Raw genomic sequence first — 26,198 nt, 5'->3', positions numbered from 1 at the left:
CATCTTTCAGAATTTTCCCTAATTACTGAAGGATTACTTGAACAATTTTCATAATATTTTTATACTTCCAACAATCAGATAGCAAAAACAAAACCCAGCTAATGCTTTCAGTTTGCAGAAAAAACACACAAAGGTAACAGACAACATCAAAGTGACACACTAGGAAAATTATGATTTATTGGTTTTTGTTTTTAAAAAAGAAAAGCTTACACTCATTGAGTACAGCAGATAAAATCTCCAAACGTCATTTTCAAAACATATTTGGAGTACAGATTCTGATGTGTCAGATTTTTCATTGCAATTCTATACTTGAATGAAGGTTCGACTGGCGTTTTCTTTATAAATTATGTAAAAACCTGAATAACACAAAAGCACAACAGGACTGTCAGGGTCATAAACAAATAGAAAAAAAGAACAAAAAGAAAAAAAAATAACATGACATGGATTTCATGTTACTTCCAACAAGTTTATTTTACATAATTTACAAACTGGTCCTTTGCAGAATTTTCCACACTTATGCCTACTGCTTTACTGAGATTAAAAGGTGGAGATAAATAAATAAAAGTATCTATGTATCTCAAAAAGGATATGAGGTAAGCGAGTATGGAAAGCAAGTTAACTCCAATAAAATGAGCAAAAAGCTAAGTCTGTGACCAATCCCCACCCCCCAAAGAAACGCTAACGATTAAAGGATCCATGACAAATTATTACCAAGAACCATTTCACACAGGAACCACTTCTCTAATTATGAAAGCAGCACATTGTGCCCCTTGTTTAATATAGTAGAAAAAAACAGATCCAGGCTGGTTTGTTTTGAACGGACTTGACAAAAATATTCAGGTGGTCTTTAAGTTGACAGAAATTCATCGAACAACACTTGGAAGGGGCGTTTTGTAGCAAAACAGCAAGGGCAAACATGAGAGTATGAGTTAGCATGATACAGATGGAGCTGCAGACGCCTCCCAGATAAAAACAGCTTCTCCAGGTCTGCATTGGATCAGAAGAGATGAAACGCATGAGATACTGACCACATGGATGAATAGAAAACTGTTTGTAGCAGAGCTGATTGTGTCTTACCTTCAGTGCACATTATCTGTGCTTGTCAGAGGATTTATGAGTATGATTATTAAGGGAAAAGGCCAATGAACCAAACAACTGAAGATCAAAGATTTGCTCGAAGAACAGAGTTAAGCCTCGTAGCAACCGGGCTACATCTGCGGTACCAAATATTGTTTAAAACAATGTAGACTGGTAGTAAAAGATCCATTTGTCCTGTTTCCATTACAGAAAATGACAAAAACTTCATTACTGCTTGCCAGCGTGTAAATGATCCGTTTGGTCTGCTAATGAGGAAAGAAATGAGCTTACGCTCAAATTGGCCGAGTCAAATGATTACAGACTGACAATTAGGACAGTAATTATGTTTACAAGTAGATTCTGTTGGCTAACTTCCCAATGTAATATGGCGCCTTCTGCAGTTTTAAATAATTATTACATCTCAGTGTGTTTGGGGACAAACAAAAGATAAAAGTAAAGGACAAGATTCTAGCTGATACATTTCTTTGCACATTCAGTGCCCATGTTGTAAACAACAAGTGCAATTGTGTCCATCTTTGCAGTAGCGCCCCTGACAGGAGGCAGGAGAACACTACATGTCCAAACCAGCAAATAACTGGTCATAAGTCAGCTACAGCCCTCCAGAGGCTGGTTGGCTGGATTCACACACTGCACTTGTGATGTGGGAGATACTCCCGGATCAGCTCTGGCATAATGCCAAACAGCATGTATGCTTTCATCCACATGCATTGGGGTGGATTTAAGTCATCGCTACTCATGGGGATTGTGGCAGTACTCTAAGAAGTACGTCACCGAGCAGCCCTCCCAACCTCGTTTGAATATCATTCATCAAATATTGTCAAATGGGGGTGCTGTTGCTACAGAAGATCAAACCAATCACTATTTCCTTAGCAAAAACAATAACTAAGAGACCAAATTTAAACCTTTAGTGCCTAGTGCCTTACTTTTGAGCGCCTTTTCACTCAGAAAAAATGGACTACGCCTAAAAATACTTGTTCCATTGATTTCAGACCATATCATCAAAATTATTTTAAAATTGGGCATAATACTTCAACAATTAAAAAATTCACGCTAAATAGAACACTTCAGGATATTGCTTTTTTTCTTCCTTTCCTCCGCTGCTGTCCCTCTTCTCCTTCTTTTCAGATTTGTCTTTATCGTGCCTGGACTCCTGTGACACATAAACACAAAGAATGGGTTGAAGGTCAGCAGGAATAGAGATAAAGCTTCATATGTGACTCTGGTAGAGGATGAGTCGCTGAGGTGACCTTTTTGCCTCCAGAAGATGTTCGTTCAGGTTTCACAGAGTCCGCCTTCTCTTTACTGGAAGATTTTGATCTTTTGCTCTTCTCTCTCTCTGCTGAAAGTGGGGAGTCACACATAGGACTGGTGCTGTTTCTGAAGGTGTCTAGGAAGAGAAGATTTGCTTTAGCCTTTTGTTGCGCTGTACTCGGACACTTCAGAATTGTTGCTAGCAAACGTACTGGTTCCATTCTCGTCCTTTTTACGTTTGGATTCTTGACTCGGCTCTCGGTCGTTGACAGCATGGTCCTGAGGAGAAACGACACAACACACAGCATGTTAGGGTTACGGTGTGTTAAATCTCCTATTGACTAACAGACCGAACATTTGTTAACAGCTTACTTTTATGAAAATATATACCCAAACCCTTTTTGGCACTTGAGCTGATATCAACACTGGCCAAGTTGAGAAAAAAATGGAAAAGCAATAAACCAAGGATCACCTTCCCTAAACCTTTTTCACAAGTGCAGGGGGCACATTAAATACTAACTCGTTTCCTGTCTTTGCGATCCTTTTCTTCCTTCTTCTCTTTGGTTCGCCCTTGTGTGCTGTCTGTGTCATTCTTCTCCATCTCCCTCTCTCTGCTCTTGGACCGGCTTAGTGAATTGTAGGTGACGTAGTACTGCGAATGTAATTATGTATGAACAGAACAAGACAAACAAAAAATATGTTTATTTTGTAATGAGTCTTCACACTGACTGCGTATAATCGCTACAATTCTAATGAACGTGTTATAAATTAAGGAATTACTGACAAAGGTGAAAACTAGCACTGAAATTTTCTGTCTTTCCCAACATTAATCTAAACAATTACAAATATTGTCAGATAATTAAAGCTGACTGTTTATATCTGTCACAAAGAGTTAAAGTACATTTTATGCCAATACAAATATACATGAGCTGTTTTATTATTATGGGACATGCCAAAGTTTCAAAACCAACAATGCTCAGCTGAGTTTTGTGACCACTACTGATCAAGTTCAAGATAACCTATTACATTTGTGCAGAGAAAAAAAAAGTCAAAGCAAAAACAAGTTTCAATAAATCTTTGACTAGTTGTTATTTGTCTTGTTGGTTCTAAAAGATTAGTTTGAGTCCAACAAAAGCAGTAAAAGCAGCAATAAATCACTTTAGTAGTGTACAGGCAAAAAAAACCCTCAAGTTGAAGATAACAGGACATACACAATGGACAAATCATTCAGCATTTATAAGCATTATTCAGGCTAAAACAATTCTTCGAGTCAAATAAACCCAAACAATCAAGCAAGCTAAGCTTTGCACAGATGATTATTTCCATGTTTCCACTGCTGCTGTGATGTCATGAACACAAGGTGTGAACTGCAAAGTCAGTCATGGAGGAGGAGAATGACAAAAACTGAGGCGCACAAGGATCAGCCACGGCAGAGGGAAAGACAGAAAGTTTCCGAAGTACGGGATCACTATGATGTAAAGAGGGAAGGTACAGCACAGTGTCTCCGTTGTCAAACAGAACCAGCAGTTTTTAAGTCCTTCACAGAGCTGACAGGACACAAGGTGACATCAACAGTAGCATTTAGATACATTTATGTGTTTATTACTTGAGATGAAGGCTAGTAAAGAGCACAAGTAAATTGGGTTACTATTTGATGGCTGGTTAAGGATGTAAAGCCGTGTGTTGGCTACCTGGAAACTACTGTGTCTCTCTAAGTTGGCAAAGTTTTTTTCAAGAAAATAAAATACTGCAGTCAAATTGTTAGATATGCTAAATAGGATAGCACAAATCGCACAAATTTCCCCACTGTGGGACAATAAAGGATTACCTTATCTTATGCTTACTTTTTTCTCTCCCCCAACTTGTTAAGACCCTTTTTAAATTTGATCTTTTTCTGTTTGAATTTGTTGCTACATCAACTGTCATGTAGTATTTAAATGGACGAAATGAGGGGTTTTTTTTATTCACAAAACAATAAACAACCAATGCATATGTTTGAAACATTTTTGCAACTATGTAACACTAGAAATCATTAAGACATGACAAAATGAAGCAGTTGGAAGTGTTTGATGAATTCCACTGTTTCATTCACCTGCCAATTTTCAAATCAGTCACCTTCTGACAGAAAGAGCACGGAGCAGAAAATACAAACATTCACAGTCAAAAGGTCAGAAAAGCTGCTTCTACTGAACATGAACTCAAAGGGGAGAAAATGCTGTCATTGTTAACGGCACTAAATAATTTGACATTCATTTAACACTTATTTACATCCAATGTCATTCAAACGCTTGTGGTGTGAAACATTGTGGAGCATCCTAAAACTGGTTGAAAGTCAAATAGACACCAGCTCTTTAGAATTGCTCATCAATCCTAAAGAGTTTTTTTCTGCGGGGGTGGTATGCAGGCTGGGTGGATGGCAAGTGTGTGTGTTTATAATGCATCAGCACAGTGGAATGCCTGTCCCAAACTTATATTGTGCAAGGGAGGACACATGACTATCTTGACTATACACCGTGGCTTCCTTCATGCACAAATCAGCAACTGTTCCGTTTCACATCTTAGCTCAGTCAACCCCCGAGTCAACAGCCAGCAACACCTCATCTTCATCTGGTTAGTGAAAATTAAATAAACCTTCATTTTATTGTCAACGGCGAGGCAGAATACAAATTATGCTTTATTTACAACAAACTGTGTTGAATGCAATTAATGAAATAGATTTTTCTACTGATAACTATCAACTAAGAAAAGGGAAGTGGTTCAACCCATTGAAACAACACTAAGTGGGGAGATGGAGAACATCGGTGTACTTCAAACAGCTTCACACACAACAGACAAACAGAGAAAGTAGCAGAGTTAGGTCAAACCTTGGATGTGGTCTCCTTGGGTTCGTTGCTATTGTCCTGTAGGGATGAATGGAGATGACAGATGAGCTGGGAGAGGGTGGGGGTTGGGAGGAGGTTGTCAGACAGCAGTAGAGTTGGAAGAAGGGATGGGGGTGGGGAAGCTGGGGCTGGCCAGACCAACATCATGCTTTTCCCTCGACCTCTGACCTTCAAGGACTAAGGCTTTGACAAGGTTATGACATAAAGAAGAGTTCGTAAGCTCAACATCTGGAATGTCAATACTTTAAATAGAATCCCTGAGCATATAAAAATTAAGTGCTAGTCATAACTACAGACATGTCTGTAATTTCAGGCAGTGTAATATAAAAGTCTACAGTGCAGCTGGTATTAAATACATCTAAAGTGCAAGTGCTGTTTATAATGTGTGTTTGTGTACCTGTGTGTGTAGGACAAATGTGCTTGACTGCATCCCTATATGAGTAACTGTAGCTATCACTTACAGTTCGGGAACGGGTAAGACACTAGGAGCCTATTTCTCTGATGGAAGGGTAAAATAAAGACCTATCACAAGCTTCCAGTGGTTTGGGCAACGCTCCAGATGATTCGGGTGTCGCCCACTCTTTCCCTCCCACTTTCTCTGTGTTGGGGCAGGCTGTTTTTCCTCTGTACTTTTGGCTGACTCAAATCTGCGACATTCATTCTCCGCTGATCTTGGTTGCTGGTGGCTCCGATTTCCCTCTGAACGCTCGCCAGGTCGCCGTATTACTGTTGACGCTGATGGCAGGTTGGTTGAAGGGATCACACGGCAGGGGAAAGCAGGACTGGCTGGATGCACGTCTTGTGGAGTGAAGGTTGAATGCCGGCTGTATTAACGGCTGGAGACAAGGTTGGGGTGGGGGTGGGCTGGGGAGATGCTCCCATAGTGGAGGGGTTTGCTGGACACCATTCGACTCCATGCTGGATCCGGGGATGTTGTAGGGCTTTGAATTGCTTTGACCAGGATCTTCTTTATCTCACAAAACAGAGAAATAATCTTGGACACCATTTGAAGTTGCAAAACACTGCTCTTGACGTTCAAGGGAGGAAGAAGCCATTGGAAAATTCAAAAACTCTTCATTTGATTTGGCAAGCCATTTTACTTCAGGTGGATAAAAACCAAAAAAAAATCCACGAGAAATATAGAAATTCTAAAAAAAAAACCAAAAAAAAAACCTTCTTGCCAAGGCACAATGACTGCTGTCATTAATATGAAAATAGATTTATATTTCAATATAAAAATACTCAATATATACAATTTTCACTTGGCTATGTCCTTGACGGATATACTTCCAATTTTCTCAAAATATTACGCTGATGTCCATGGAATTCTTTCCAACTGCCATGGATTAGGGTGGGATTTCCAGATGTCGTGCATGTGTGACAACTCTCCTCGGTGATCTTCAGGACTGCTGGAATGTGCAATGCGGGTAATGCTCCGGCAGAGACGGAGGAAACGGGCTGTCTTCCTCAAGCCATACTAACCTTAACAGACGAGGAGTGGGACGGAGAAGAGTGACTGTCAATCTTTCGTCTTTTGTGATCTGGAAAAGAAGAGAGGGAACTGTGAACTTATGACGCCTTGAAGTGCAATCCAAACCTTTTTAACTTTCTGTGATAGACGAAGAGTAAACAGCTGTGCAGAAGACAACCACCCTTACCCCTGTCAGATTCAGCAGCCTCTGATCTGGGGATTGGTGACTTGAGGGACCCGGCTACAACGCTCCGGTCTCCTTTCTCCTTGTTCTTGGACTCCTTGATGGCATCGCGTTCCCTGGATAGCTCTATGGGCTCGCCATTGCCAGCTTTGACCTTGTCGTCTTTGCTGCCCTTCTCTTCGGCCTTCATTTTCTCTCTGTCAGCCTTTGGGGTCTTCTCCTTACCCTCGCGCATGGCCCGCTCCTCCTTCCCAGCTCTCTCATCCCTCTGCTTCTCCCGACGGTTCTCCGCCTTTGTCTCAGGAGTGCTACCTGCTGTCTTTTCCTTCTTCTCTTTTTTCTCCTTCCCGCTCTTCTCTTTGTCATCTCGTTCTTTAACGGCTTTGGTACTGTAGAAAGGGTGAAATGTCTTTCAATAACTTGATTCAAAAATGCATCGCGACGGATCCAGCTGTATATGTCATAATCCTTTTGAGCTACTGCATAACAATACTTCCTGACTGTACTAAATATACATCTAGCTGACAATATGAAAACTCAGCGATTTTAATTCCTCTGAATACTGGTTTGAGATAATTTTCTATAACAGCACTTCTAAAACAGATGCCCACCTGTTGACAGCACCATTTCCGTTGCTGGTAGTCACTTTGGCTGCTGCACTGTTGCCTTTATTCACTGGTTTTGTTATTCCTTGAGATTTATCTTTGCCACGATCTGCATTGAAACAAATCAACATGACTTACATAAACACGTTGCAAACTAACAAGACATGACACCGATGACAATGATTGAATTTTATAGCCACCAACTTCTGTTATATTTTTTTCTGCTGGGATTCTTTGAAAATAACACTTGTGAAACAATCACATTTACAAGAGTCCATGGATCAAATTGCAAACTGATAAGATCATTAAATTGAAAGCAGCCTCGACATATTTCTAATCACTCACCGCTATCTTCCGACATCCCCTCGTCCATCTTGCTCATGCTGGTGACAGGCTTGCCTGTGCTCCCGGGTCCGTTCTGCTGATTGGCAGGGGTAACACTGCGTGCTGGCTGCTCCTTGTGGTGAAATTCATTCTCGGGGACCATGTGAACCTTCTGGCTTTTCAATCGTCCTGAATAACTGTAAGATGCAGAAGATGTTTGCACAAAGCAAAGACAAATCCTTGCAAGAACGTCTTAGTGACTCAAGCTGTTAAAAAAGTTTGGCACGGCATTTCAGTGCAATTACAGCCCCTGCATTCATGGCTGTGAATAAACGCAAGTATGGACACTATTAGCAGCTCTGGCTGCTTCTTCGTCTTCTATTAGCAGCTCTGACCTCGGTATGAAAAGGATTTTCATGTAACTTTAACACTTAGGGGAAAACCAACTGATCTATAATGAAAAGTCTAGGACACAAAAACATTAAAAATGTCTAACAGCCCATCTAAAAAAAAGACAAACAAAACCCAAGCACCTAACAAGACACAAACCCTTAGTCAAATGAAATGTCTATAAGTGACACAAACAACGCTAATCTTCCCCTCTGGGTCATATCTATCGTTTTTTTACCACACTGTGCATGTTATATAATAACTGTATGCTCCACAGAGAGCTGAACAGCACACAATGCTGTGTTACCCCATTGCTAAGGCATAGAGGTCTGGCCTCTTGTCCTTCTCCTCTGTGCAGATCTTCTGGACACGCAATTCCAATGCTTGACCAAGATTCAGGACCTTGGGGTAGCAGGGCAGGATTTTTGTAAGTACGATGAGAATATTACGAATATGTGTATAATCTCCGGTCTCCAGGCAGTGGACTGAAGCCTGGATGAAGAAGAAATAGAGGACATGATCAGATAAACACACATACTACCAATCACAGGAAAGAACTTTTGAAAATGAAAAAGAAGAATAAAAAGAATGGCAGCTCACTTTAGTAAGCATGTAGTGCCACTTGTGCACTACATGCCTGAAGTTCTCATAATCTAGCTGATCTACTTTGTTCCCTCCATCGAAGCCTGTGGCTCTGAAGATGGTCAGGAAGCCGGGGTAGTTGACACATTCCTACAACAACACGAGACATAGTTTGTTCCCACGTCACCATGGGTAAAAAAATGCTTAAGTAATACAAATGCCAGGTTAGGAATGATAAGTACAAGAGGGTACCTTCTCATAAGTAGCGCGGTCACTGTGCCAGCGGGTCACCGTCTCCAGCATGCAGCAGAGGAAGCGTCCGTACTGGTGAGACTCATTCTCCGTACAACTTGCCACGGTGTAAATTATAGCAGAGAACACCTGCAGGGGGACACAAAGTGTGTTTGCTTGAGTACAGTAAGTAAATGGACTTGGGTGAGTGCAAGCTGGGAAAAGTTTTTGCTAGATAGCACAAAAAAACTGTTGTTCAATACTTCAGTGCAGCACTAAAATGACAAGAAACATCTTAACCGCCTTCCTTTGACAGTGCACTAGAGAGAATTTTTGATTCTTACGTTGAACAAGCGTTCTTAATGTTTATTCTTTTTTTAATGAAGATAATGTCAGAGGAAGACAGTTGAGTTACTTATCATTGGAAATCAAAAAGAGTTTGTCTGTACCCTGTCGTAACACAAGAGGGTGCAGAAGTTTGTCGTCTTCTGTTGGTGGACCAGCTCGACGAAGCGGGCGCAGTAAACGGCATCGATGGCGGAGAAGATGCAGCGAGGGAACAGGCAGAGTTGCAGAAACTTTGTTATGGTCTCGTTCTTTGTGGATTCTGTCAGATATGTAAAATGTTAGTGATGACATGACGTTTTAATGACAAATATTAAAAGCACATACTGATACTGTGATTATATTTATCTTGGCGTCCTTCTTTATGAGATGTGACTTCTCATTCAAGGATAGAGAGAAATGGAAATTAAGCTTCCTTTGCAAGTTAAAATAAGCCTGCCATTTTGTAATACATCTGCCTTATTGTGCTGAAAGCCTCCATTCATGCAGTTGCTGTATATCAATCCACATTAACACATGATTTGGGGTGCAGTATAAATGCTGAAAGACTAGCCATATTCAAATGGTTGTATGATTTTCTTCACTCAAGAAGAAAGCTGAATTAATGGTGCCACTGACAGGAACATAAGGATACTTACTGGCTAACAACCAGTTGTCTTTCTCTAGTTTGAGACGATGCAGAACCCTTTGGACATGCTCCAACTGCTTCTTCTCCTCCTCCTGCAATTTCTCCTGTAGCGCAGTGCAGCGTTCCTTCTCCTTCTTTTTCTTATTCATGGGCTGTATTTTAGGAGGAATAGTCACATTATAAATATGTACTGAAAAGCTTTTGTAAAATCTTGTAAAAAGTTTTGGCTCTTTGCTGCTTTGGTGAACTTAGTTCCTTTCAGTTAACTGTAAAAATTGTCACGAGTGATGCTTCATAACCACTGTAGACAAACCACTCACTATCTCTGGGTTCTCCTCGATGGCCCTGATCTGGACCCTGAGCTTGTTGACCTCACGCTCGTAGGCGGCGTGTGGCACGGCAAGGTCGTACATGGTCAGGGACCAGAAGGTAGCATAGAACTGAGGACGGAGGTCATCCCAAACCCGGGCTGGATGGAGGGACATCACGGCCTCGTGCACCGGAGCCATTACCTGTTCGCAAGCTGCCACATATTTGTGTACCTTCTGTTGCTGTTTGTTGCCCTTCTCCGTTTTCTTCAGCTCATCATACTTTGACTGGAATTGGAGAGCACATGATAACATGTCTGCCCCAACTACTTAGAAATGAGTTGCTAACACCAAATTGATCACATGCATCAATTTTTCAAGGAAAAAAAAAATCAACAACATTAATGATGTTAAAGTATCAAAACATGAAATATGTTTGTATTGTTTTGTACAGGAAATAAGAATCTATTTCTGAGTTGATCTCCTGACTGACAGTAGTCCACTCACCAAAATCTGATGTGCATACATTGGTCGAGATAGTAGGAAAGCAGCATCATGTGGTGTGTGGAACTGATTACAAAGGATGTCAATGGAGGGAACCCGCTTGATGTAGTCCTCTGTGCTTAAGTTGGAGGCCAGAAAGCCACCAAACTGCACCAAGGTGTCATGACACTGCAATCAATCAAAACAGATATGTGAGGTCAGGTCCATTCAGTGACTAACTAATAAATCCTTTGATGGGTGAGCTGCAGATATTGTAGTGCATACCTGGTCATAGAGGTGGCCAACAAGTTTGAGATGTTTCTCCCCACCCTCTAAGAAAATAACACCGTTTCGTTGCTGGGCCAAGAGTAAACATAGGGGCAAGGCCAGTTCATGGTCGAGCAGAGCATCCTTCAGACGCTGTGACGACTTCTTAGTGTTCCTGATCTGCCCAAAGTAGCCACCCTGTAGAGACAGTCACATCGGTAATGCCTCTGAGCTCATGCAGTCATCACATCTTGGTCAAAAGACTACATTAGAGAACGAAAAAATGTCCATCAGTCTCATACCTCTGCTTTGAGTTGCTCTCCTCCAGTCATGGCCTCTAACTGCTCTGAGGTCATCTCTTCTGTGATCTCAATGCCAGCCATTTTTTGCACCACCTCTTTCAGGATTAAGAGATCAAAACTGCAACGAGACGAAGGATGTTTAAAGTAAAGCACATGTCCTGAGTCATTAGAGGGCACACAAGGGAGGGAAGCTTGATTTGCAAAAAATATAGATTATCACTCTGATATTAAAGTATTAAATCACACTGGTGCTTGAAGACAGGATATACTAAAAAATACCCATCCTTTCGCTGTTTGACCCAACTTACCTCTTCCCTGCTTTTAGCTGATTGGTGACATACTGAAGAAGCCCAGCCAGCTCAATTGGGTATTTCCTGAACACAGCTCCACACAGACTCGCCAAGCCTTGTTTGACAAGCAGAACAGGCTTGTGTTAGATACTGAAATAGTTTTTCAATTTGAATTCAAATGAATGTTGCAATCACTATACAGTGATACCTCTGTACTCGACCATAATCCGTTCTGAGGTGGTGGTTGAGCACCGATTTGTTCGACCACCGAAACCAATTTTCCCATAAGAAATAATGGAAAGTATTTTAATCCGTTCTTACCATTTAGAAAAATACCTAAAATATTATAAGAACGTGTATCTAAACAACAATGAATACGTAAATGTGCACAAGCAGTACATGATAAAGATAAAGCATTATAAACCATTTTGTATAATTTACTTTACGTTTTAGAGAGTGGTTGATGGCACTAGCGTCATCATGGAAGGGGAATCCCTTCCATGATGACGCTAGGTAACGCGCCTCCAGGGGTTTTCTCCCTTCTCTCTCTCTTCCGTGGAGGTGAATCTGGCTGGGCAGTAGCCTTCCTCTATTCTTTAAGAAGGAACCTGTCCATTGTCAGTTGCTTCTGCTTCAAGATAGTGGAAATGGCTCGTACATCACTTTCATATTTTGCTATAATTTCCGTACGTCTTTGCGTACGTGTTACTCCGCTGGCGGTCTGAGTCGAACTGACGCTTACCCGCTGGCCGAGGAGCGCAGCCGAGGAGCGCGTTCGGGTCGACTCGGCTAGTCGAGTACCGAAAATCTGTTCAGGGTCCGATACATTTTCTACTCGAATTTTTTGGTCGAGCATCGATTTGGTCGAGTATAGAGGCGGTCGAGTACAGAGGTATCACTGTACTTTGATATGCAAGTTAACCATGAAGCCACATACTCTGAAGCCACGAGGAGATGGTGGTATCATCATGTTTCATCTTCTCCTTTTCGGGATTGGCCAAAGCTTCAATGATGCAATCTGAACATAGAGTTAAGAAGAGAAAGCACAGAAAACGACGAAGCAGACCCGGCTCTAACTACATACTGACTAAAACCTCATACAGACATATTTCTCAAGCTGACTGAATGAAGTGGAAATTCTGTAGGATACAGGCCAAGACATCATAGTTGAGGGATGTGAGGTATTTCAAGGAGTCCACCACGGGACCAATGAGGTTGTCGTACCACTGGATTTGAGATAGCATCTGCGATGCAACAGAACACATGGAAGTATTTAACAAAGCAACCTATCGAAGACACATACCATCAATACAGTTTACATGTGACAGGTCCCCTTCACATGTAGGGACCAAGTGACATTTCTGTGATAGATTTTAAATATGAAAAAAAATTAAAATTCACATACATATTCAAAGAGGATGGTGGGATTGCTGTGGCTCAGTTTGCCTATCTGCCTTCCAGATTGCTTCACGTTCTCTTTGGTCAGTCGTCTATGGAGGAGGAAAGTGCACAAGGCAGGAAAATGCACATTAAAAACAATGCAATGACAAGACTGATGGAAACAAAGACGGTCACTTCCGAGGCCTCAGTGCTCCTTTGTTTGTCAGGTTGAGGTAAAAGTACGGTAGTGTTACTGTGTTCTGTTTTGCAGAGGCATAGCAGTCTTCGGATTATTACTTAACCAGCATATCATTCCAAGATTTTAATTTCTTTCTATTTGTGATGAAGCTTTTATTAACCACAGCCTCCAGACAGCTGTTGAATAAATGCATTAATACAGCACTGCATATTTCTATGACCAGTCTCTTTAAAACTGCAACAAATTCCTGTCACAGATCTTGAAAAAAAGTAATCATTTAAAATAGATCTAATAAATTTATGGGACCTTTAAAAATCTTGCAGCTCAGGTTAAAATACCTTCTCACTTATGAATTTGGACCCAAGGATTTCAATTTCAGAATTTTGAAATGTATGTATATTCCATAGCTCAATAATTGTTAGATCAGGTTGAAGTTTTTACTGAACATTCAACAGAATAAAAAATACATCTAAGAAATCATCTTTGCAACTGAAAAACTGCATTCAGTCTTGAGTGAAGAGGAAATAGATCTCCATACAAAGCAACCTATCAAAAGCAGGGAAGAGGTAAATTTTTAGCTTCTCTATTGAAAGTATTGCAACAGTCTAAAGTTAATTGCTGGTCCGGTGGGGAGATAGATAGATAGATACTTTATTAATCCCGGAGGAAATTGCATGAATGGCTATACATCTTAAATAATAGGTATACAATTAGGGGCACTCAGTCTACAATCTACTGTTTTTGTGTTTGGAGTAGAGATGCAGCTAAAAAGAAATAAAAGGTCTAAAGACAAATAGCTGTACAGTCATTGTACGTCACTTCTGCAAAGTGTCTTACTTCATAATGTATTTGGCCCTTTCCACGGTCTGAGCTTTGACTTTAACCAACAGCGGATGGCTGGAATAGGTCTCATTCTTCCATTGCCCATATAACCGGTACCTGAGAAGATAAACAGAGGAAGCGGTTACATGTGTCCATAGAAATATATTTTTAAAAGCTATTCGCTCATTTCATTCATCATGTAATAAAATCCACCTTATTTCACTCAATACAAATATTTTAATTGATTAAATCCATTCAACCCTGCTCCCTGCAGAACTCCAGAGAAAAATACACTTTACACAATTACACATGGTATGATAGTTCTTGCTCATGTATGCTCGTCTTTTCTTGGCAACTATCCTGGAGCACTGTCTGAGAGGTTATTATCTGACACTGAAGTTAAAGTTCCATATGAAGTGAGTGTCTCTCACCTGTGCTGGTAGGGGAATAGTTTGAAGAGGCCCCACAGCTCCTCAGACATACAAGCATTACACTCCATCAGCGATAGAGACGGGAGGAGAACTTGGTCTGCAATGCTCAGGAAACAACTCAATAGAGTATCCTGTAAAGAAAACCCCCTTAACATGAGTTTAAGAGTCATAGTATATATTACAGAGATTAACCGTCTGATTCATGAATGCAGCCTTTTGAAACCATTTTCAGAAATAATTTACTGAACAGTTCTATGGTCCAAAAGAAAGAATTAGTTTTATACATACCAATTTGTCTCTGACATCAGCTTTGCTTTCATTTTGGTACTGGAAAGAAAATAGACACAAGTCAAAAGAGGGTTTTTAGTTGTGCTGCAGGCTTAGTGGTGTCATAATTATCGGGTTTTACCTCTTTCATGAGGGCCTTTCCCAGACGAACAATCTTGGCAAAGAGGATAGGGTCATTGGAGAGGTGAGGGCCCAGGTAGCTGAGCATGCTGAATGTATCCCTGCGTAGGTCGTCAAAGGTTTCTGCAGGTCGAGGGGCCCGCTTGTTTTTTAGTGGGTGCTGTACACGCCCTCTTGCCCCTTTCGGGAGACCAGCGCTTTGAGGAACAGAAATGTGTGTCAGAAACTGCAATGTTTTGGTTTTAACTGAATTTCTTTGCGTTAAATCTTTATTAGTAACTATACCAGTCAATTCAAACCATTAAATAAGATGTACTTATGTAACAACTGGTGACAAAGGGAAACATGACAATACCTCCTGTAAATAGGATCCACAGTCAGATGCACAAGCTGACAAAGTGCCAGTGCAATTGCCTTATGTGAAGAAGCATAGAAGGAAGGCATCTGGTCCATAATACTCTGGGCATGGCGCCAGTCTCCAATTCTAAGTAAGGCTTCCAACAGACCAAGCTTCTGGTTATCAGGTGGCTGTGGATGCAAGAAAACAGTTTCTGTCACTGTTTTACTATTAAATACGTCAAGTACAGAAACAATGTTTGAGTTACAGCTGGGGATTTAGTTTTTATTTTATCAATACTGCACCGACTACTAACATGCGAAGTGGAAGCTATGCAGAAGAAGCCTTTAGATTTATTCAATGATTAATAGACCTTCTTGTCTCCTTCCAATTAATTTTCGCATTAAATCACTTGTGAAACTGAATCAGCATTGCATAAACATGATATCAGAACTGTCTGTCCAGGAATTTATTGATTCTTCAATAAGGGATAGACTAGAACCAGAACTTGGTTCTCATGCCTAGAGCTGAACAGAGCAGTGACAGCAACATAAAAACATGGAATATATAGTTACAGATATATAGTTATTATCTGTAACTATATAATGAGTGGAAGGCCCAAGTAATAGTAAATAAGACAAAATTTAAACTAGTACCTGTGAACATTTTAATAGAAACATGTAAATAGAATAACTCGCAGATCTGACAATGGCCACGAGGGGCAACAGCCAATACGTCACAAGAGTAATCCCTCTTTACTCGTGATTAATGCATTCCAGGATGAAAAATGAAATTCTGTGATCTAGCGGCAAACTATTTTATTATATATGGTAGTTTAAACATTTATGAACCCTCCACATACTGATATTAAACCACCTTGTTCTCCCCGTGTCTGCATGGGTTATCTCCGGGTTCTCCTGCTTCCTCCCACCTCCAAAAACATGTCCTTCAGGTTGATTGGCCGGTCCCAAACTCCCCATAGTGAGTGAGTGTGTGTGTGCGTGTTTGTCTGTCTCTCTGTGTGGTGTGGTGGAAAGTTTTTAATACAATAAAATAACGCAATAAAATAACACAATATCATTTCATAGAACCAAAGATCTGCATTGCATCAATAGATCTGTGTGTGTGTTTGTGTAAAATCATCCAGCACTTAGAAAAACAGCCCCAGGAAGCCTCGAGGTCATGAAGATTCCGCATGAAAATAATCTACTGTTTACCATTTTGGAAATGCTTGCGTAACTGTCTGTATCTTTAAATAATTTTGTGTACGCAATACATGTGTACTCGCAGGGTTCTGATTAGGTTGTGAGTCATCAGCTATGTGAATCTGTCGACTTGATGTCTTTGTTAACGCCTCAGGTCATGATGTCTTTTTTAACGTCTTGAGGTCATGATGTGCCTACTGAAACCGGGGGAAAGGTTAGTTGAGAGCAGAGGGGCCGAAGTTAAACAATTGATTCGCACATCCCATAGTCACGCCTATAGAGTATAAAAAGATATGCATATCCATTTACTAGTTTGTACTTGAAGTTTTTCCTGTACCCAGGATATTCTGTAATATCCTAGGTACATCAAAGGACTTTTTCATCGTCTCCAGAGCTCTCATCATAATTAAATAAGTATTTGTTGAACTTGTCTGTCTGTCAATATCAATATTTATGTTAATAACCTGGGTGAAAACATTCCCCATACACAGCTTCATTTTTATACTGCAGTGGTGCTACCCTTGCTCAATCTCTCGACTTTTTGCAGGCTGCTTTTGATACTGTTCAACTATGCCTGCTTGGCTTAAAACTTGTGTTGAATGCCTCAAAGACTAAAATGATGCTGTTCTCTAACGCCAGGATGAGAGCAGATTATCTTCCTACCATTAAAACCCTGCATGGCAGTCAGATTGACCTAGTGACACAATACAAGTACCTAGGTATTTTAATTGATGAACATTTAACTTTTAGACCACATGTAGAAACTCTACTAAAGAAGCTTAAGCTTAAACTTGGCTTTTATTTTAGAATTAAGTCCTGTTTTTCCTATGCTGCCAGGAAAAAATTGGTTGAGGCTACCTTCCTCCCTTTGCTTGATTATGGTGATCTGCTATATATGCATGCCCCTGCTCAATGCTTACATCGCCTGGACACTGTGTACCATGGCTCCTTGAGGTTTGTCACAGGATGCAAAGCTCTCACTCACCATTGCACCCTGTATGCCAAAGTTCAATGGCCCTCCCTGACCATGCGCAGACTTACACATTGGTACAATTTTATTTATAAGTCTATCCTTGGTCTGTGCCCCCCTTACCTTTGTGGGTATATTTTATTTAAAACCAGTAACTATTGTCTGCGCTCCAATGACATCCCTTTATTGACTGTAAGGTTAGCACTGAACTTGGCAAACAGGCTTTTATGTTTTCTGCTCCTGCAGCCTGGAATCATTTGCAGTCGGAACTACAGCTTCAAAAGCTGCTCCCGATCAGGGATTTTAAAAATTTGGTGAAGGGTATGGAGGCAGATTCCATTGGAGTCTGTACCTGCTTTCCTTCTTAGACTTTGATGATTTTTCCCTGTTATTGTATGTTTTATAATGCATCTGTTTAATTTAATTGCTGTAACTGTAACTGGTGCTGCTGCCGTCTTGGCCAGGGCTCCCTTGCAAAAGAGATTTGTAATCTCAATGGGATTCACCTGGATAAATAAAGATTAAATTAAAAAAAATATCAGTACTGCTATTCAACCTATGCATGATTTGAATTGACAAATTAAATATCTTGTGATTAATAAACCGTGTCCTGTCTTAAGAGAAACAAAACCCCCACCACAGTGGCTCCACGGCGCACTGGCGTCGTGCCTGGAGTTTCCCCCGTCTCACACCCCAAAACAGCTGGGATACAATCCAGCTCCCCACGCAGGCGAATGAAGCGGTTAGGAAACTGAACAAATGAATATCTGCATTACCTTTTCCCACACTATCATAGACTGTTTAAACACTTTTGTATTAAAGAAAAGTGTTTCTTTATTACACGGAAGTGTTCTGTGAGTCCCGGATTTGCAGAAAATGGTAATTTAGGTTATCAATGTTACCCCTCATGCCAGCAACATTAGCTTGAAGATGGAGTCGGAATTGAGGGGATTAATCAATACAGACATATCTGGACCTTAACAAAGTTACCAAAATCACCATCAAACCAGTGGAGTTTGACATGGCGTAAAAGTTTCCTTTCAAAATTGTGTAAAAGGTTTTAACATTGATCATAATAATATACTGTAGGTCCAGACTTAACTCACTTGCAGCCACTGATGTCTATCAATTACGTTTTTCAATGTCAAAGACTGGGGGGCAGTCTGAGGGAGCTTGTCAGTGTAAATCAGACATCTAATCATGGAATTTAGTGTGATGACAACTGCGAAACAGAGGATGGAAAATCAGAGGAAGACGGAGAAGTTGTGCAACTAAGTTTGTGTATGTCAGCACGCACCCGCCACAGAACAGTGTCACACTGAGCAAATCATCTGGTGATCGGTCAAGAACAGAAAGAAAAAACTGATAAATGCCCAGGGCATTGGATAAAAGTCTGCTGAAGAAGATCAATTGCTACAAAGTGCTGGCAGCAAATGAGTTATTAACCTTTTAAAAAAGGGGGTATTTCTGTTCTGTTTGATTCCTGTCCTACTGAACCTGCCTTGTTCATCTATTTCTTTCATGCCACAATTAGCTCTCATTCCTCATCCAAACGGACACCAGGCATCAACAAGAAACAACAAAATCAATGCTCTGATACCTTTTCGTTCTTCTCCTCCTCTTTTTCTTTGTCCTTTTCTTTGTCTTCACTTTTGTCTGAGGGCAACACAACCATGACCAGCTTCCGGGCAATTTGCTTGGCCTCTGAGATGTCTCGTTTGTGTTCCTCCATGATGACAGCATCTAGTGGCATTAGCTGGAAGGTCAAAAGACAACATGACGGTTTTCATATTATACTGCAAAGGCTTCAATTGTGATGGAGATGAAATAAGGCATTTTGTAACAGACATAATGAACTTTACAAAATTGTAAAAAAGAATAGTCATTACAAACATCATAAAGACTTCACAACTACAGCTCTTAAAATAAATTTAGCCAAACTCATATACAGTACTCGAAGTCTGATAATGGAAACTGGACAATATCTTCTACTGACGAAAAAATTCACTGAACAATGACTTTTCCCTTACATGAACATAGAGATCTTCTAACTCTATCAGGTTATGATGAAGCAGAGCAGCAGCAATGTGATGAAGTGACTTTGGGGTTTCCTCATTAGGTTCCTGAAAATAGATATACATAACTCTTCAATAAAATCAAATTTAGGTGTCAAATAAAATATAATTCATTCAGTCATCTTGGATATATACAATTGTTTGATAGTTTTTTTCCCCCATTCAACATATGATAACAGACAGGGAATAAAAGCTCTTAAAAACAACAACATTTCAAGGAATTATTTTATAATACACAAAGAGGCTCTAAAAAGGCTATTTTCAGCCTGGGATTCCCAGTTCACAATTCAGATGAAACTGTTTCACACATTCTGGTATTTGCTGATTTTTCATTTTTGTTATTCTCACCTGGTAGAATTTGAATTTAAAGCCCAGGATATGGCAAAGGGTGAGAGGCTCACACATGTATGACTTTATGAGAGACAGGAAAAACTCATCTTGGTCAGATCGACTCTCATAAACCTCCAGGATTATGTCTAAAACACGATTTGGGTCCAAGTTGAAACATCCTGCAGTGAAAGGAAATGATAGACTTAGAAAGGCATTTGGAGAAAATAAAATATAAATCAATCAGTGGCAGGTATATCACAGACTGAAACTATTGGAAATGCCTAAAATACAGCATTATGCATCTGTCCAGGGATCCAATATCAAACTATCAGTTTCAAAGAGGGATTTTTATCTAATGAAAGGCAAGAACTACCAAAAAAAAAAAGGGGGGGGGGGATAAGCACCACAAATGTCAGACTATTGAGTGCACCTCAATAAAGCCGGACCAACTAAATTTTAAAAGATAAAAAAACTACATACATAAGCCACAATCTATAAATTGCAGGTGTCGAGGTGTTATAACAGATATTTAAACAAAGAAGGCACAGAAAGATTTTTAAAGTTTTAGTTACTGCTTCTTTCCAAACAGTGAGTGTATCATGGCAGTAAAGCACCACTGCTACGTCCAACATATCGCCATCAATTCATTGATGCGAACCTTGCATGTAGCAGCTCTTTTTCCTTCTTCGACAGCTCGAGTGATTACTTTAACTTAAAAAGAAAAAAAGCAGCTTATATGTTGGAATTTACTGTAATTACTATCCCTAATCGGTCGAGGCCCGAGTTAACAACAACCGCCATCGGTGCTGTTCACCTACAGGATGCTGTTGGAAACTGGACTACTGTTGGTCAAAGGAGAGGAGGACAGTATGTTTGTAGGAAAAGAGGACATGAAGGTAGTTGGTGTGAGAGAAGAGGATGCAGAAGACAGGGTTAGATGGAGGCAACTGATTCGCTGTGGTGACCCCTGAAGGGAAAAGCCAAAAGGAAAAAAAGAAGACTATCCCTAAACAGCAGGTGACTTAAAATGCAAGTTTCCCAGTACCCTAACCATAGTGCTAAACCTTTTTTTACACGCCATGCATGCTCATCCAGTGAGTACGTAAGGTCATTTAGTCATAACATCACGTTCAGTGTCTTTTGGTACCTATGAGGGACTTGATGCTCTCCAGAATAACATGGCTGGTGATATTGCCTGAGAGATCCTGTCCAAGCTCAGTGATGAGTTTAGCATAGCCCTCATTCTCCTCCCTTAGCAAGTTAAACTTCTGCTGCTTGTAACTGCAAAGAAATGAAAGCATGACACAAATGCTAGCTGTGCATGAAAAATGATCTATTAAACTGTGTTCTCAACTTACAATAGTTTAGTCTTGATTTTCACAATCTTCTGATTGAACTGGTGAGCTTGTTTTATAAGTCCCAGAGATTCAAGGGTTTCAGGATCAAGCCTCTCTTTGAGGATGGCTTCTGGAACAAAAAACTGAAATAACATTTTTATTAGTTAATTTGGCAAAGTACCAAAACTCACACACACAAAAAAGTTCATCACTGACAATAATTCTGGGTATTATTCCTACCAAACATGCGCCCACTAGTTGTGTGTAATGGTCACGTTTGATTTTTTCTTCCAGTGCACTAGTCTCTAAATCTGAAATATATCATAAAAACAATAATTCAGTTAAAAATATGACAAGTTTTCCAAATAGCTATTTTATAGCTGTGAGCTACAAAAATTCTGAGTTACATTTACTGGCTCAATGTTTAAGATAAAAACCCATGTTTACCTAATATACTGAAAACATCTGCTAAAATTGATGGCATGTCATCTTGGAGTTCCTGAAAACAAAACAAAACAAGGTAATTGTCACTCTTTACACCAGAGAAAAACATGTTGCATAGTATTATGATATTGAAATGACAAAACTCAAAAATGCGGCATGTCTGGATGAATATTTCATTGTGCAGAGCGGATGTAGAAAAGCAAAGTCACTGACAGATCATAAACAAAGGATTTTTGGTGTCACTTTTAAAATAAACAACATACATACCGGTACTGGGGATTAACCACAAAAATTTTTAAAAAGAAAAGGTTTTATTTAAGCTCAAATACCATTATGTCTCCAAGAACACTGGCAGCAAGATCCAACTTCAGGTTCCCCTGTACAACATTCCAGCAGAGTTCATACAAAGCTGCCTGTATATCTGGGCAAAAAGAGACAAGACACAATTCATTATAAGACAAAGCTGAAAGAAGAAATGGTTTTAAAATACTAAATATAAAAACAATACAGTGAACCACCTAAATTACTACTTATAAAACAGATTGTTCACTCAACTTCACCTCAACTTTGTCTACCTAGAAGTGGAAGCACGGGCAATAGTTAATAACAGTTTTGATAGTAACAGGGACATTTGTCAACCAACAAGAAAGCATTTAAAAATGATAAATGTCCACTAAAATGGCTCAGTTTCCACATTACATCAATACAAATTCCAGCAGAAGTCCCCATGATAGTTTGATCCATTCATTCATTCATTTTCTACCGCTTCATTCGCCGTAGCAGGTCACGGGGAGCTGGAGCCTAACTCAACTGACATAGGGCATGAGGCGGGGGACACTCCGGGCACGACGCCGGTGCACCGCGGAGCCACACAAAGACGGACAACCACGCACACACACACACTCACTCCTACAGGCAATTTGGGACCGGCCAATCAACCTGAAGCGCATGCTTTTGGAGGTGAGAGAAAGCCGAAGAACCCGGAGCGAACCCATGACAGTTTGATCCACAATAATATAATTTTTTTGTTTCAATTTTTGATTAATGTTATGTCATTTTTATTAATGTTATGTCACAGGTGTGACAAAACTCTGGTTACACAATATAAAATGTTCCTTGGATCCAGATTGTGACTTGAGGCATCACACACTGTGGTCTGTCCAAGCATTGTTCCATCAAAGTAGACAAAACTTGACTTTTTGTATTGAAAAACACAGAATGTGCAGAATGTGGACAGAAGAAAAAGGCTATCTTTAGGTGAATGTAAGCAACTGCCCAAGTTCAAATGTGCATGAGACAGAAAAATCCAGGTACTTGAAAGAGCCAATTATGAGATGCACATTTTTAAGGACATGAAAGGTTTGTGTGAAATGTCCTTACATTTTGTGAAGTAGTTTTTCATATGTGTATAGCTGATGGATTAAACCACACAAATTTCGATGATGAGACAAGCAATGAAAAGTTGTGTAGAGAACAGAACTAAAGATGTTATCAGCTCACCTCCAATCTCACTTCCATTCGCTGTTTTCTCTGTGAGATCTTTGCAGAGTTGTATACTAAGAAAGAAGAGACAAAATAGATCAGTAAGACAACTCAGACTTGGTAGTCTATAACCGGAAAACTTGCTATGTCTAACAAACACACCTACAGTGACTTACAGTTACATTTAACAGCCTATTTAAATGATACTCACCCATGAAAAACAATTCAAACCCAATAGCATTATTGGTGACAACTACTTGCACAACAATATTCTCAGAGCATTACTTCAGTAATGTTCTGAGAATGTTCAGAACTATTTTTTTAAATAATTAAACTATAGCAAGTCACCAGTTTCATGTGAAATTGAAAAGCTTCTCAGCGCTTCATAAAACACACTAAGATCTATTGAACTGTGTTTTGCTGTGGTTAAGATAAGCATATTTTATACACTTTGCTGTCCTGATCATAATTCTCCCCTGTTCTTGTGTTCCTAATGAGGACATGTTTTATTCATGTTTTGCAAACGCAGAGTGAAGCAGATGAAACAGGCTGAGTGACAGCTGCCCAAATTGAGTACAAAGCTGGTATATTACATGCAATAACCTTCAAACCACTCATTGTCAAAATTAAAGCCCTCAAAGTACAAATCAGGCCAAAATATTTGCATTTCTCAAAAGCTGCCTGCTGCCACCTAACCTGGTACCAGTGGCAACAATGATGCCAAAAACTCCTCTGTTGCTGAAGCAAATAAACCTAGCCTTGCCGAGAGCATTGACATAGATGCAAGGACTGGAAGTAAGATTGGGTTTAACACACCTTAGCTGTCAATGAGTAAACACACCAACCTGGATGTAAAACATGGGTATTGACATAGGTTTGATTTCGTGTACAAAAATGTTCTGCTGCTTTATGCTAAAAAGCAAACAAGAAAACACACACTGAATTAAGAATCACCTCAGGGTAGATGGAATCCTGCACAAAACGTCTGTGATGCTACTCACACCCACCCAACAACGCTTGTCACCATCCCATCAGCTTCTTAAAACGTTTGTATCAGCTACAGTAAAAAAAAAGATGTGCTAAAAGAGCTGTGCTGTTTGAGAATGGGAGGCATTTATGCAAGAAACACTATGCTGGGAATGGACAACTCAGTGGTTTGCAATGTTTCATGCAATCTTTTACGACTTGCTCAGCTCACTAGGAACTGCAATGGAGAAAGTACTACAAAAAGTAAAACCAGGTGCAAGATATAGGAAATGCAGGAGTGACAATTGGTAAATCGCAGTGGAAACATGACAACTGTCAAATAACAACAATGTTATATGACTTGTTAAAAAAACAGACATTAGCTGACTTAGAAACCAGGGAGTATTGATTATCAATATGACACTGTAATTGTAAGCACAAGGAAATGTCATTTCAAAGTGCTCACTTGCTGCTGGCCACAGCTATCTCACTGTGCAGGATGTACTCGAGTCTGTTGGGTTTGCTGATCTATCTATGATCACATCATGGGGAAATATATTTTAGCACCTATTGTAGCTGTTAATTTGGCTGAAGCTTCAGAGCTTCACAGGTCTGGCCAGAAACTGAGATTGAAATGAATATGAACTGTCATACTGTCAGTGCACAGTGGTTGGAATTAAAGTAGTCAGACACATCAGATAAACGCAATATATTCATCATTTACACGTGTTTTACTACTGATGGGTATATTTTTTTCTATTCCAACTGTTAGTTTGCAAGATCTCAATTTTCTGCAAAATACCCTTCACCTACTGACATGAGCTTAGTGTACATCTCACTGCAGACCGTACATACACTTATAAATAAGGCCTATCACTACGGTTGAGCCTATTGTGTTTCTGTTCTGTACGTGACGGCTGCGATACAGAAAATGACTGAAAATCTTTTTCAAGCGTTTCCTATTTTACATACGATAAAAACTGCCCAAATGAACACTTGGATATTGTTCTTAATAAAATGTTAGTGCAAACCCCCAAGTGTTTTGGAAGATGTGGTGATTTAAGTATCTAGCAATACAGCAATGTGTATTTCACTATTAGCATTAGCAAACGATGTACATTACATTAGCAAACGATACTGACTGTACATTCAGGTTACGAGTACGCGATTTTCCCAAAGGCTTAGTGTTTTAGCCAAGTGCTTCTTGGACAAAATCACTAATAATGCCATTTCCCCCCCCGTGGTAACATGCTGTTTAGTTGCTATGCCTTCGCGTCAGTCTACAAGACCGACCATGAAGCCAACATTACAGCTAATTTGCTATCACGTTATGTAAAGAGCCGACGTTTTCTTCCAGTTGGACGTTTTCTTCCAGTTGTTACTGCCAATAGTTTGGTTGATAGTTTGGTTTGGTAAGGTTTTTCGCGCAAGCTAATGACGACTAACTGTGAATGTGAAACACCAACCGATAACCTTAACTTTCTCACCAAATTCACGAGTTAGTAAACTAGAATGGCATCGATGCAGCCGACTGTGATCTTCATGAATGCTAACTAGCTTCAGCTAGCTTTGATAACGAGTATTTACAAGTTAGCCAAATTACGGTATTACGGTAGCCAAATTACTAGCATTACACTAAATATGTAGTCTGCGCTACATAAATACGACGTAAACAGACTGCATTCTTCTTCAACTATCAAGTTTTTTAAAATTAATTTTTCGAATAAGGGGCGCTAGTTAGCTTTAGCAGGCCACTTGAAATGTTTTCTAGCTCGCCGATGTTAGCCACAGCAAGCACACTGGTAGCTAGGCGCGAGATCGCAAACCAAGGCACGTATTTATTATTAAATCATATCAGTCAATAAACACCACAGCTTCTTTGACTAAATTAATAATTCAGGATTACTCACAACTCGTGTTTTCCTGTTTTTTCCCAGTTTTTGATCCATTCGCCAGGGAGGATTAGTGTCGCCATCTTCCATACACACAGCCCGGATGTCTATTTCATGGCTCACACAAATGTGGCTAGCTAGCTTCAGCTAGGTCACTGTTGCATGGTGGGACACGGAGTGCTGTTACAGGCTTTGTTGCATCTCTTTGGATTGCGGGACCATCTGAGTGAACGTTCGGGATTTAAATTGATCCAAATATTTTAAGGCAATAATTATGGA

At 40.0% G+C, this 26,198-nt stretch overlaps 1 protein-coding gene across 5 annotated transcripts; it reads right to left on the bottom strand.

Annotated features, from left to right (window-relative positions):
- Nucleotides 1-146: 146 nt before the first annotated feature.
- Nucleotides 147-26,035, bottom strand: thoc2 (THO complex 2). 5 transcript variants are annotated; one of them, XM_068330472.1, is made up of 39 exons: nt 25,938-26,035; nt 23,080-23,135; nt 21,909-22,000; nt 21,583-21,634; nt 21,376-21,446; nt 21,157-21,278; nt 20,946-21,079; nt 19,817-19,977; nt 19,424-19,516; nt 18,994-19,149; nt 15,237-15,409; nt 14,883-15,078; nt 14,762-14,800; nt 14,474-14,604; nt 14,058-14,159; nt 13,047-13,131; nt 12,792-12,885; nt 12,579-12,659; nt 11,660-11,756; nt 11,352-11,469; nt 11,068-11,247; nt 10,807-10,971; nt 10,312-10,587; nt 10,002-10,143; nt 9,468-9,625; nt 9,040-9,168; nt 8,806-8,937; nt 8,513-8,697; nt 7,837-8,012; nt 7,498-7,600; nt 6,890-7,275; nt 6,714-6,772; nt 5,214-5,249; nt 2,870-3,001; nt 2,562-2,628; nt 2,346-2,485; nt 2,172-2,248; nt 1,078-1,117; nt 147-987 (listed from the first exon to the last, which is right to left on the bottom strand). In XM_068330472.1, the coding sequence occupies exons 1-38, from the start codon at nt 26,000-26,002 to the stop codon at nt 1,090-1,092; spliced, it is 4,689 nt and encodes a 1,562-aa protein (XP_068186573.1). In that variant the 5' UTR covers nt 26,003-26,035; the 3' UTR covers nt 147-987; nt 1,078-1,089. The 5 variants fall into 5 exon arrangements, 3 of the variants coding, with proteins under 3 accessions (XP_068186573.1, XP_068186574.1, XP_068186575.1); XM_068330473.1 differs by lacking the exon at nt 2,870-3,001; XR_011037779.1 differs by lacking the exons at nt 147-987; nt 1,078-1,117; nt 2,172-2,248; nt 2,870-3,001 and having other exon boundaries at nt 2,469-2,485; nt 5,754-6,772.
- Nucleotides 26,036-26,198: the final 163 nt, after the last annotated feature.

The sequence above is a fragment of the Antennarius striatus genome, chromosome 13 (assembly GCF_040054535.1).
Source record: "Antennarius striatus isolate MH-2024 chromosome 13, ASM4005453v1, whole genome shotgun sequence".
Lineage (NCBI taxonomy): Eukaryota > Metazoa > Chordata > Actinopteri > Lophiiformes > Antennariidae > Antennarius > Antennarius striatus.
The sequence above is the reverse complement of the archived record's forward strand: the minus strand, read 5'-3'. Positions and strand labels throughout refer to the sequence as shown.

What these genes read in the sequence shown, in the direction of transcription:
- thoc2 (XM_068330472.1), bottom strand. Translation starts at nt 26,002, where the DNA reads ATGGCGACACTAATCCTCCCTGGCGAATGGATCAAAAACTGGGAAAAA. An exon ending in AGACAACTGGTTGTTAGCCA is followed by an intron (nt 9,626 to 10,001) that starts GTAAGTATCCTT and finishes CATATCTGACAG; the next exon opens with AATCCACAAAGAACGAGACC. An exon ending in ACCGCGCTACTTATGAGAAG is followed by an intron (nt 8,938 to 9,039) that starts GTACCCTCTTGT and finishes GTGTTGTTGTAG; the next exon opens with GAATGTGTCAACTACCCCGG.